General features: G+C 44.6%; 1 protein-coding gene across 6 annotated transcripts in view; it reads right to left on the bottom strand.

Annotated features, from left to right (window-relative positions):
• Positions 1-12,947, bottom strand: part of snx13 (sorting nexin 13) — a 267,161-nt gene that overhangs the window by 159,401 nt on the left and 94,813 nt on the right. For all 6 annotated transcript variants that reach the window (XM_070880996.1, XM_070880999.1, XM_070880998.1 and 3 more), the window contains exons 3-4: positions 7,574-7,676; positions 5,939-6,028 (exon numbers count right to left, since the gene is read on the bottom strand). In XM_070880996.1, coding sequence (XP_070737097.1) covers positions 5,939-6,028; positions 7,574-7,676 — 193 coding nt within the window. The remainder of the gene's footprint in view (positions 1-5,938; positions 6,029-7,573; positions 7,677-12,947) is intronic.

Here is a 12,947-nt window from a genome sequence, read left to right as displayed (position 1 = left end):
GTGCAGGAGCAGGCCATTCAGCCCTTCTAGCCTGCACCGCCATTCAATGAGTTCATGGCTGAACATGAAACTTCAGTACCCACTTCCTGCTTTCACGCCATACCCCTTGATCCCCCGAGTAGTAAGGACTTCATCTAACTCCCTTTTGAATATATTTAGTGAATTGGCCTCAACTACTTCCTGTGGTAGAGAATTCCACAGGTTCACCACTCTCTGGGTGAAGAAGTTTCTCCTTATCTCGGTCCTAAATGGCTTACCCCTTATCCTTAGACTGTGACCCCTGGTTCTGGACTTCCCCAATATTGGGAACATTCTTCCTGCATCCAACCTGTCCAAACCCGTCAGAATTTTAAACGTTTCCATGAGGTCCCCTCTCACTCTTCTGAACTCCAGTGAATACAAGCCCAGTTGATCCAGTCTTTCTTGATAGGTCAGTCCCACCATCCCGGGAATCAGTCTGGTGAATCTTCGCTGCACTCCCTCAATAGCAAGAATGTCCTTCCTCAAGTTAGGAGACCAAAACTGTACACAATACTCCAGGTGTGGCCTCACCAAGGCCCTGTACAACTGTAGCAACACCTCCCTGCCCCTGTACTCAAATCCCCTCGCTATGAAGGCCAACATGCCATTTGCTTTCTTAACCGCCTGCTGTACCTGCATGCCAACCTTCAATGACTGATGTACCATGACACCCAGGTCTCGTTGCACCTTCCCTTTTCCTAATCTGTCACCATTCAGATAATAGTCTGTCTCTCTGTTTTTACCACCAAAGTGGATAACCTCACATTTATCCACATTATACTTCATCTGCCACGCATTTGCCCACTCACCTAACCTATCCAAGTCACTCTGTAGCCTCATAGCATCCTCCTCGCAGCTCACACTGCCACCCAACTTAGTGTCATCCGCAAATTTGGAGATACTACATTTAATCCCCTCGTCTAAATCATTAATGTACAATGTAAACAGCTGGGGCCCCAGCACAGAACCCTGCGGTACCCCACTAGTCACTGCCTGCCATTCCGAAAAGTACCCATTTACTCCTACTCTTTGCTTCCTGTCTGACAACCAGTTCTCAATCCACGTCAGCACACTACCCCCAATCCCATGTGCTTTAACTTTGCACATTAATCTCCTGTGTGGGACCTTGTCGAAAGCCTTCTGAAAGTCCAAATATACCACATCAACTGGTACTCCTTTGTCCACTTTATTGGAAACATCCTCAAAAAATTCCAGAAGATTTGTCAAGCATGATCTCCCTTTCACAAATCCATGCTGACTTGGACCTATCATGTCACCATTTTCCAAATGCGCTGCTATGACATCCTTAATAATTGATTCCATCATTTTACCCACTACTGAGGTCAGGCTGACCGGTCTATAATTCCCTGTTTTCTCTCTCCCTCCTTTTTTAAAAAGTGGGGTTACATTGGCTACCCTCCACTCGATAGGAACTGATCCAGAGTCAATGGAATGTTGAAAAATGACTGTCAATGCATCCGCTATTTCCAAGGCCACCTCCTTAAGTACTCTGGGATGCAGTCCATCAGGCCCTGGGGATTTATCATGAATTATTTTAACTACCCACCTGCCCCCAACCGTTCTTGGGGTTAAAATTGCCATGTTAACCCTTCTGTAAAGGGCACTGAAGACGACCTGCAGGTCCCAGCCTTTAAGGGCTGTGCACCAAGCAACTGCTTGATGCCATTGGACTGCCTATCAGGAATCTTGCGCACCATGTCGAACACTATGTAGCGAGTGCAGTAGCGTTATGGTTATGTTACTGGACTAGTAATCCAGAGGCCTGGACTAATAATCCAGAGAATGAGTTCAAATCACACCATGTGAGCAGTTTGTGAATTTGAATTCTATTTTATTTTAAAAAGGTAAATAAATCTGGAATAAAAAGCTGGTATCAGTAAATGTGGCCATGAAGCAGTTGGACTGGTAGATAGCTAACATAATACCTATATTTCAGAAGGGAGATAGAACATGTCCAGGGAACTATAGACCAGTCAGCTTAACATAGGTGGTAGAAAAAATAATGGAATCCCCACTAAAGGAGAAAATAGAAGAACATCTAGAAGCCAAAAATATAATGAATAGTCAGCATGGATTTCAAAAGGGAAAGTCTTGCTTCACCAAACTCATTGAATTTTTTGAATAGATAACAAAGTAGACAAGGGTAATGCAGTAGATATAATGAATCTAGATTTTCAAAAGGCCTTCAATAAGGTACCACATAATAGACTAATGAATAAGGTCAAAGAATGCGGAGTCAGGGGACAAATAGCATAATGGATAGCTAGCTGGCTTCAAGACAAAAAGCAGAGAGTAGGGTAAAGAGTAGCTATTCACAGTGGCAGAAGGTGGGGAGTGGTGTACCACAAGGATCAGTGCTGGGACCACTTTTGTTCGCAATTTATATTAACAATTTAAACTTTGGAATCAAAAACACAATTTCTAAATTTGCAGACAACACAAAACTGGGGGTGGGGGAGCTGGTGGGGGGGATAGTTAATGCTGAGGAGGACTGCAAAATATTGCAGGAAGACATTAATAAACTTGCAGAATGGGCAAATTCATTTCAACACATAATTGTGAGGTATTAAATTTTGGTAGGAAGAACAGGGAGGTCACTTATTACTTGGAGAGTGTTTGTCTGGATGGAGGTAGAGGAGCAAAGGGACCTTGGAGTACAAATACACAAATCACTAAAAGCAGCGACACGGGTGAACAAGGCCATAAAAAAACCAAACCAGGAACTAGAGTTTATTTCTAGAGGGATAGAATTGAAAAGTAGGGAAGTTATGCTAAATTTGTACTGAACCTTGGTTAGACCACACTAAGAATACCGCGTACAATTCTGGTCACCATATTATTAAAAGGCTATAAAAGGCACTGGAGGGTACAGAGATGATTTACAAGAATGATACCAGAAATGCATGGGTATACCTATCAGGAAAGGATGAATAGATTGTGTCTCTTTTTGCTTGAAAGAAAGAAGGCTGAGGAGTGACCTAATTGAGGTCTTTAAAATTATGAAAGGTTTTGATAGAGTAGATACAGAGAGTGTTTCCACTTGTGGGGAAGAGCATATCTAGAGGCCATCAATATAAGAGTCACCAAGAAATCAAATAGGGAATTCAGAAAAAACTTATTTACGCAGAGAGTGGTGAGAATGTGGAACTCGCTGCCACAGGGAGAGTTCAGGCAAATAGTACAGATGCATTTAAGGGGAGACTAGATAAGCATATGAGGAAGAAAGGAATAGAGGGTATTGTTGACAAACTTAGATGAGGAAAGGCGGGAGGAGATTCGGGTGAAGCATAAACACCGGCCTCGACTGGTTGAGGCAAATGGCCTGTTTCTGTGCCGTATATCCTATGTAAAAACTCAACTCGTTAACGAATGTCCTTTCGAGAAGGAAATCTGCCAATCTTTACTTGGTCTGGCCCATGTGCAACTGCAGTCCCACACCACTCTTAACTGCCCTCTGAAGTGGCCTAGCAAGCCACTCACTTGCATCAAACTACTACAAAAAAGAAAAATTAATCCAGACAAAAGCACACCCAACCCAGTTGCGCTACAAATTCCACCTCACTGGTGTCAATGTTAAGGGAGCTGTCCCACAGAAAAGTCAAACAGCCTGACAGTCATACTTACAAAATCATACCCATCAGCCAATGTCCCAGAAGTCTCATGGCTTCAGGTTAAGCATGGGCAAGAGAACCTCCTGTTGATTACCACCTACCTCTCTCAGCCAATCAATCAGTACTCCAGCATGCATCACTTGGAGAAAGCATTGAGTACAGCAAGGGGACGGAATATCCTCTGGGTGGGGGACTTCAATGTCCATTAAGAGTGGCTGACCGAGCCCTGAAGGACACAACTGACAGAATGGGCTTGCAGCAAATCATGAGAACCAAGACGAGGTAATAACCCACTTGAACTTGTCTTCACTAACCTACCTGTCATAGATGTATTTGTCCATGACAGTATTGGTAGGAGTAACCACTACATGCTGTCTTCACACTTAGTACAATCTCCAACATGTCATATGACACAACCACAGTACTAAGTGGGATCCATTAAGAACAGATCTAGCAGCACAAAACTGGGCATCCATAAAGTGCTGTGGGCCATCAGCAGCAGTGTATTCCACAACAATCATTGCCTGGCATTCCTCCATTACCATCAAGCCCGATGACAAACCCTGGTTCACTGATGAGTGTAAGAGTATGCCCAGCATGTGAGTGTAAAAGACAAGGCTTAATCATTCACAACCATCTTCAGCCAGAACTGCTGAGTGCATGATCCTTCTCGGCCTCCTCCTGTCCCCACAATCAAAGATGCTAGTCTTCAGCCAATTCGGTTCACTCCATGAAGAAATGGCTGAGGTGCACTGGACAAATCAAAGGCTATTTGTCCCGACAACATCTCAGTTGTAGTACTGAAGAACTGTGCTCCTGAACAAGTCGCACCTCTAGCCAAGCTATTCCAGCAGAGATACAAAACTGGCATCCATCCGACAATGTGGAACATTACCCAGGCATGTCCTGTCCACAAAAAGCAGGAAAAATCCAACCCAGCCAATTATTGTCCAATCAGCCTAATCTCAATCATCAGCAAAGAGATGGAAGGAGTATTCAACAGGGCTATCAGGTGCCACTTACTCACCAATAACTGCTCACAGACGTTTAGTTTGGGTTCAGTCAAGACCACTTGACTCCAGACCTTAAATATGAACAAAAGAGCTAAATTCCAGGTGAGGCGAGAGTGGCTGCACTTGACATCAAGGCAACATTCAACTGAGTGTAGCACTAAAGAGCCCCAGTAAAACTGAAGCAAGTTCAAGGTATTGCTGCAGGATTGCAGAGTTTTCAGCTCCATTTGCAATTCCTCAGATAATGAAGCACTTCATGCCCACTTGCAGCAAGGCCTGGACAACATCCAGGCTTGGATTGATAAATGGTAAGCAACATTCATGCCACACAATTTCAATCATCTCCTCTTGACAGTCAAAGGCATTACCATTGGTGAATCCCGCCCCCCATCAACAAACTAAGGCTCACCATTGACCAAACACTCAACTGGACCAGCCACATAAATGCCTTGGCTATTAGAGCAGGTCAGAGGCTGGGTATTCTGTGGTACACTTCCTAACACCCCAAAGCCTCGCCACCATTTACAAGGCACAAGTCAGGAGTGTGATGGAATATTCTCCACTTGCCTGGATGGGTGCAGGTGCAACAATAAAGCAGCTCGACACCATCCAGAACAAAGCAGTCCATCCATCACCTTAAACATCCAGCTCCACCACAACCAGCAAACTGTGGCTGTAGCATGTCCTATTCACTGCAGCCACTCACCAAGTCTTCTTTAATAGCATCTGCCAAACTCTCAACCTTCATCACCTAAAAGGACAAGGGCAGCAGGTGTTTAGGAATGCCATCACATCTAAGTTCCCCTCCAAGGCACATACCATCCTGACTTGGACATACATCGCCATTCCTTCATAGTCAAAATCCAGGAACTTCCTACCTAACAGTGCTGTTGGATTACTGTCACCACATGGGCTGCAGTGGTTCAAAGTGGTGGTTCACTACCATGTTCGAGGGCAACTAAGGATGGGCAATAAATGCTACCAACTCCCATATCCAGAAAAAATATATGTTTTTTTAAATTATGTGGGGCATTGAATCAATGCAGTCAACCATAGAGTTTAACCAGCTTAAAGAAAACATCAGCCAATGCACAAACATTTATTACAACAGGAGCAAATTTTACTTTTCTGTTTCTGTACTTCCCAAAGTTTGAGATCAAAATTGTGTCACTGTAGAGCAGAACTGGTTGTTCAATGGGTGTGCATAGCAGGGTAATGGGACGGTTACACTCAAAAAAATCAAAAAGGATATTGTGTTTATTTGCTACTCACCTGTTGTAACGGCTCATCAATTATACTGGAACCAGTCAGTCGCCGGTCAATCTTTATTTGTCTACTTTCTCGCTTCATTTCTTCTAAAGCCTGAAGAAAATAGAACATTGAGAATTCAACATAACACCAAAAAAAAAACATGCTGCCACAGAAATGTGTTTCCTTTGGCATTTATAAAACATGAAAAACTGGCAAGAAACCTTACTACAGAAGTTCAGGTGCAGGTGCTTTTTAAAAAGGCAAGTGGACATATTTCAATTGTTAAATTACATGATGTTTAATTTCTACCTCCAGTCCATTATTCATATGGACTAGAAAGATGAAAGCAGAGCCACCGAGGAAGTTTACAAGAAACTGTGCAGTGATTCCAATTTGTTAATTGCAACTAGAAGATAAAGCTTTAATTGTGCTTGTCCAAGTTTTCTGCATAGTCTGGGAAATATCCTGCCATCTTCCTCACCAAACAATGTTTGCACATTTATAATATAACGATCAGTCTTATACTAGGAGTAGCAATATGGGTCTCAGCAAGACAGTACCCCATTTGCAGTGCTGAAGAAGGAAATTAAAACATTATCTGTTCTCTCCACAGATTCTGACTGACCTGTTGAGTGTTTCCAGTTGTGTCAATTCCAAACAGATTTTTAAAAAAGTACCCAGGGCTTTTAATGGACCTTCAGAGAATTAAAAAAAAAAACTAGTTTCTCACCATATTGGAGTTATACTCCATGAAATATTTTAAAGTAGTGTAAGACAATTTCCTCCAAGGAATTGCACACTGCATTAAGTCATATTCTGGCTATGGATTTAAACTGCTTCAGCAGCATTGCGAAGCAGAAGCAACTCTGCAATGGCAGAGTATAAAAGCACCCGAAGTAGTTATATCATGCCACAAACACTCTAGAATTCTGTTGTCTGAACCATTTTGTGGCAAGTGCCATGCCAATATCCCTCAGTTTCAATTCTTGTTATACAATCATATCAAGCCCACATTATTCTACGCCTTTGCCAGGAGACACAAAATAAAATTTATGATTTTGAATAATAGCCGTTTATGTCAGACCTAAAATTTCTTCCTGCCATTCCTTCCTCAATTACTCTAACACATGTTGTAATGTGGCTCTATTCAGCGCACTGAATCATCATCATCATCATCATAGGCTGTCCCTCAGAATCGAGGAGGACTTGCTTCCACTCCCAAAGTGACTTCTTTGATGGCTGAACAGTCCGATACGAGAGCCACAGACCCTGTTACAGGTGGGACAGACATTAGTCGGGGGAAGGGGTCGGTAGGGCTGGTTTGCCGCAGGTTCCTTCCGCTGCCTGCGCCTGGCCTCTTAATGCTCCTTGCGTAGAGACACTGAATCAGACATTGAAGTGAAAGGGGCATCTTGGGTCCTCACTTTAACAAGAGCCAGTGTACTGGATTTTGGACTGGCAAACTGTGGGAAAGAATGCAAGAAACTGCAATATACCTTAGACGAGTTAGTGGATAGGACAGACGGTGGCGGAGGCAGTTTAGTGAAGAGAAATGTGGAAGTGCACATTTTTTTTTGGAGGAGGAAACTTACCACCAGGCTAGATTAGTTCCAAGAGAACACACAAATCTAGTTCAAATGAAGCAAGTCAACTTACTTTGGGAACTCCGGTTGGTGCTGAAGGAAGGAAAGTGTGTTCACACTTCTCAAGGTATTTCTCGGAGTTTGTTTTTCCAAAAAGAAGCGTGACTGCAAAACCCCTGTAAAATAGCAAGTACAGATTTTCAGAATTCCTGTATTCAAGTGGTAATTTCATTTTTAAATGACGTGATCTATTTTTTTCCAATATAAGCAGAAATTAATTATTAGACTTTTACATCTACTCAAAGGATCAGCATGGCTTACCTTTAGTGCACAACATAGTTATTATAGCGCACAGAAAATTACTGAATTATTAAAACACGGTAAGATAAAGTTAAGTACTTTTAACACATCACAAATTAGGGTATGTCCCAATACTGATCCTCCAAGGTATTTCCATTATAAACTTTGCAAAACAATGCCCACACCGCTATATACAAACCTATATATTATAGATGGCATATTTGGTTTGCCATATTTTAGGTATCCGTACTGTAGAATCATTATTTTATATTTCTGAATAATTATTCTGCCTAACTATAAACAACAACTTGTATTTATATAGTGCCTTTAATATAGTGGATCCCAAGGCGCTTCACAGAAATATGAGATTTTTTTAAATCTGCAGATGTGGTTGAAAACTCATTTCAGGGTCAGATATGACACCAAGGTGCGAACAGGCTGGTTCAGCCTCAGACAGAGGTTGGGGAGAGGGATGGAGGCAGTGGCTAGGAATGGAGGTTGTGGCACGGGCCGAAAAGAATGGCTATGGTCTTCCCAATATTCAATTGGAGAAAATTTCTGCTCATCCAGAACTGGATGTCAGACAAGCAGTCTGACAATTTAGAGACCGTGAGGGGGCAAGAGAAGTAGTAGTGAGGTAGAGCTGGGTGTCATCAGTGTACATGTGAAAACTGACGCTGTGTTTTCGGATAATATCGCCAAGAGGCAACATGTAGATGAGAAATAGGAGGAGGCCAAGGATAGATCCTTGGGAGACACAATGCGGGGGCAGGAAGAGAAGTGATTCTCTGGCTACGATTAGATAGATGATAATGGAACCAAGCAAGTGCAGTCCCACCCAGCTGGACGATGGTGGAAAGGCATTGGAGAAGGATATAGTGGTCAACCGTGTCAAAGGCTGCAGACAAGTCAAAAAGGATGAGGAGGAATAGTTTGCCTTTGTCACAGTCACAAAGGTTGTCATTTGGGACTTTGATGAGACACATTTTGGTACTGTGGCAGGCACGGAAACCGGATTGGAGGGATTCAAACATGCAATTGCGGGAAAGATGGGCATGGATTCGGGAGGCGACAACACATTCAAGGACTTGAGAGGAAGGGGAGGTTGGAGATGGGGCTGTAGCTTGCTAGGGTGGACAGGTCGAGGGTTGTTTTTTTTTGGGGGGGGGGGGAGAAATGACAGCAGATTTGAAGGAGAGGGAGACAGTACCTGAGGAGAGAGAAGTGTTAACAATGTCAGCTAACATGGGAGCCAGAAAAGGAAGTTGGGTGGGCAGCAGTTTGGTAGGAATAGGGTCAAGGGAGCAGCAAGTGGGTCTCATGGGCAGTTTGAGCTCAGAAAGGTCACGTGGGGAGATCAGAGAGAAACAGGAGAAAGATGTGATGTCAGGGCAAGGGCAAGGGCAGGGGGATCCTTGGAGGAAGTTTGGCCCGGTGGGCTGGAGGAAGGAAGGGAAGAGGCAGAGGCAACCGAACAGATGGTCTCAATCTTAGAGTCCATGAGCTCCTCACACTTATTGTCGGAGGTGAGGATGGAGACAGGGGAGAGGGATTTAAGAAGAGGGTTAGCAGTGGAGAATAGAAGCCAGGGTTTACCTTTGCATTCCAGAATGATTCTGGAATATTGAGCAATTTTGGCTTTATGTGGTCCAGCCAGATCTGGCGGTGAATAGCTAAACCAGTTGTCCGCCATATCCGTTCAAGTCTCTGTCCCTTGGACTTAAGGGAGTGAAGATCAGGGCTGTACCAGTGAGAACGAGAGTAATTGTTTTAACAGGGACTAGGGCATCAAAGATGGTGGTGAGGGGGTGATTGAGCAGCTGCAGAAATATCATGGTGAAGAGGGCCAAATGCTGGACAGTTGGGAGGTCATAAGCGCAGTTGTAAGACGGGAGAGAGATAAAGCAATTCATAAAATGACTTATACTGCTGATGGCTCTGTTCAATCTTGTGATGCCAATATGAAGGATACAACATCATTTAGCGCAACATCCCAGCTGCACCATTCATTTCATTCAAGTGCAGAAAGCTGGTTTCCCAGCTGTATAATTTGTTTGACTGGGAGGATGTCCATCCTAATTGTTTCTTTCAAAATAAAGGATTTTGATCCTCAAATCCAGGATCAGTTAAACATCATCTAAGTTTTTGAAGACTAGACACTTCCCTGGCAACAGCCCTGGTAAGCAACAACGTCTCCCTGTTCAAAAGATCTCTTTCTGCACGCCCTTGGTTTATCACTCATCTGAATTTGAGGGATGGCGAAGGCATATATCTTCCTTGTGCAAGTCTCATGAAATAAGAAGCGTTAACTTTTTTTTTTAAAAAAAGCCCCGATACCATCATCTACTGGAAATGCAGTGGTTGATTCAATGGATGGTGGAAGACAAAAGGGCAATTATCTTTTCCCTTCCAGGGCTCTGCTAGCTACCTTAATAGGCAAAGTTAGTCCTTGGACTGAATCTTCGCTCAATCCGAAACACAGGTAGCTTCTTAATTGAGAACGGTCTGGCTGGGTTCTATACATTGAAAGCTCTGTTACGAGCTAATGAAGAGGGTGCGGGTTTCAAACGTACGGCCCATGTCCAAAATGCATCCGCTGAACATTTTGATCGCAGCAGTAGTGTGCTTCGGGTTGCTGAGTATCTTGAAATGAATCTACCAGCACTGCCTTCAACTGCCCGACAGAATTGGACCTTTTTGAACTCTAAGACTGACAAAGGGTTTGACAAAGCTACTTTTGAACTGCCGCAGCAGCCACCGGTCATGCGAGGTGGGGTGGTGGAGAATACAAGATGGCCAAGAAGCAGCTCACAGAAGGGAGCCTTACTAGTGCTTGAGCGTTGCTCTGTATGTAGAACTGCAACTAGTTGGTGCTTCCACGGCACATGCTCCAGCTAATTTTTGCACAGAATGCGTAGAAGGGTCCTGCAACAGGAACTGGCCCTACTTTGGATATTTGGATCGATCCAACGCCGATTTCAGGAGGTTGCCAAAGATGCCGAAACAAAACAATGAGAACCAATATTTTGGCGACATGCTGCCGGTGCAGGACCTCTTGCTCAAATATTGGTAGACATTGCGTCCATTTTACACCCAAAAAAATGGGTGAAATGCTGCTACTTTCTTCCCGGTGTGTTCAAATATTTTCTCTTGGATGTGCTCCATGCCAATGCCAAGATGTCGGATTTTATCCACCATGTGGAAATTAGTTTATACACCCTAGGTCTAAGCCACTTGGCACGTTTAATCAGCCTTTTCTGGAAGCCTGACAGAAACAAGAACTTACAAACATGAGGAAAACACCTTCCTACACACTGAAGATTGTAGAAGAGACTCTAAACTTGATATTTAAAAAAGAGAATTTTTTGTCTACTGTGGAAGTGCAGAGAAATCAGCTTGTTGATCCACAACAATGCCTTAAGCCTTACAGTCATTTGTTAAGTGGAGGTTACCACTCTGCCATTTCCCACTGATCACAAAGAACATCCTGCTACCAGTCGCAAAATTGCTAACCCACCGTCTCATAAATCAGAGACAGACTCTTTAAAAATCATAAGATTTGCTATAGAAATTATGGGCCCAAGTTTCGGCCTCAGTTGCTCCTGATTTTTTGGAGCAACTGGTGTAGAACGGAGTATCTTAGAAATTCAAATTCTCGGCATTTAGTTTGCTCCAGTTCTAGTCAGTTAGAACAGTTTCACTTTGGAACAGAATTTTTTTTTCAAAAGGGGGCGTGTCCGGCCACTTACGCCTGTTTTCAAAGTTTCGACAGTGAAAACTTACTCTAATCTAACTTAGAATGGAGTAAGTGAAGATTTTTGTACGCTGGAAAAAACCTTGTCTACACTTTAGAAAATCAGACGTAGGTTACAAATCAGGTGTAGGGAATGGGGGGGGGGGGGGGTGGGGTTTAAAAGGGAAGTTTACAAACATTAAACACTTCAGTTTTACAAATAAAGAGCCATCATCAATAATAAATGATAAAAACATCAATAAATCAATCAATCAATAAATAAAACATTTTCTACTTACCGACTGCAGCACCGGGAGCCCTCAACAACAGCGTGCTGGGATGCCCCCCCAGTGTGTTTCTGACAGTGAGGAGGGGCGGAGAAGGCGGGGCGGAGAAGGAGGAGGAGGAGGGGTGGAGAAGGAGGAGGAGGAGGAGGAGGAGGAGGAGGAGGAGGAGGAGGAGGAGGAGGAGGAGGAGGAGGAGGAGGAGGAGGAGGAGAAGGAGGGGTGGAAAGGAGAAGGAGAAGGAGGGGTGGAAAGGAGAAGGAGAAGGGGGGAGGCTGAACGGGGTGGGGGGAGGCTGAACGGGCCGGGCCCAGGACTTCGGGCAGGGCCCGTCCCAGCACCAGATTTACAGGTAGATGGCGTTGGGTTGGGTCGGGGGGAGCGTGGATCGGGGTCGGGGGGGGGGGGCGGGAGGTCGCTACGGTTCGGGTCCGGGGGGGGGGGGGGGCGGGTCCGGGGGCGAGGGGGCGGAGAAGCAGGAGCCGGGCGTGGGAGGAGCCTTATGCACGCTGCCCCAGTGAGGCCATTCGGCCAGGGGCTGCGTACTTCGGGCCCCTCCCACACAGTTTTGGGCGCCTGGAGCTTCTGCACATGCGCGCCCACTGTTTTCAGCGCAGGGACCTAGCTCCGCCCTCCACAGCTCATACTGCACCATGCCGAGGGCCAACAGGGAGCCAGAGAATCTGGAAGTTTTTTTTAGGCGCACTTTGTGGCGTGAAAAACGGGTGTCCAGGTCGGGGCTGCGCCGTTCTAGGCGCGGCCCGAAACTTGGGCCCTATGAGCCGTAAATTGAGGCATCTCTGATGTGCGCACGCGCCAAAAGCGTGCCAAAACCCAGCAAGCTCTGGGTTTAGGCGCGATCTCTCATTTTCTTTTGATGATACAAAGATGGGTGGGAAAATAACGAGGAGAACACAACAAATCTGCAAAGGGATAGAGATAGGCTAAGTGAGTGGACAAAAATTTGGCAGATGGAATATAGGCCCCAAGTTTCCACATGATTTGCTCCTGATTTTTAGGAGCAACTGGTGTAGAACGGAGTATCTTAGAAATCGGAATTCTCCACATTTAGTTTTCTGCAGTTCTAGTCAGGTAGAACAGTTTCACTTTGGAACAAAAATTTTTTTCAA

Source organism: Pristiophorus japonicus, chromosome 5, assembly GCF_044704955.1.
Source record: "Pristiophorus japonicus isolate sPriJap1 chromosome 5, sPriJap1.hap1, whole genome shotgun sequence".
Taxonomy (NCBI): domain Eukaryota; kingdom Metazoa; phylum Chordata; class Chondrichthyes; family Pristiophoridae; genus Pristiophorus; species Pristiophorus japonicus.
The sequence above is the reverse complement of the archived record's forward strand: the minus strand, read 5'-3'. Positions and strand labels throughout refer to the sequence as shown.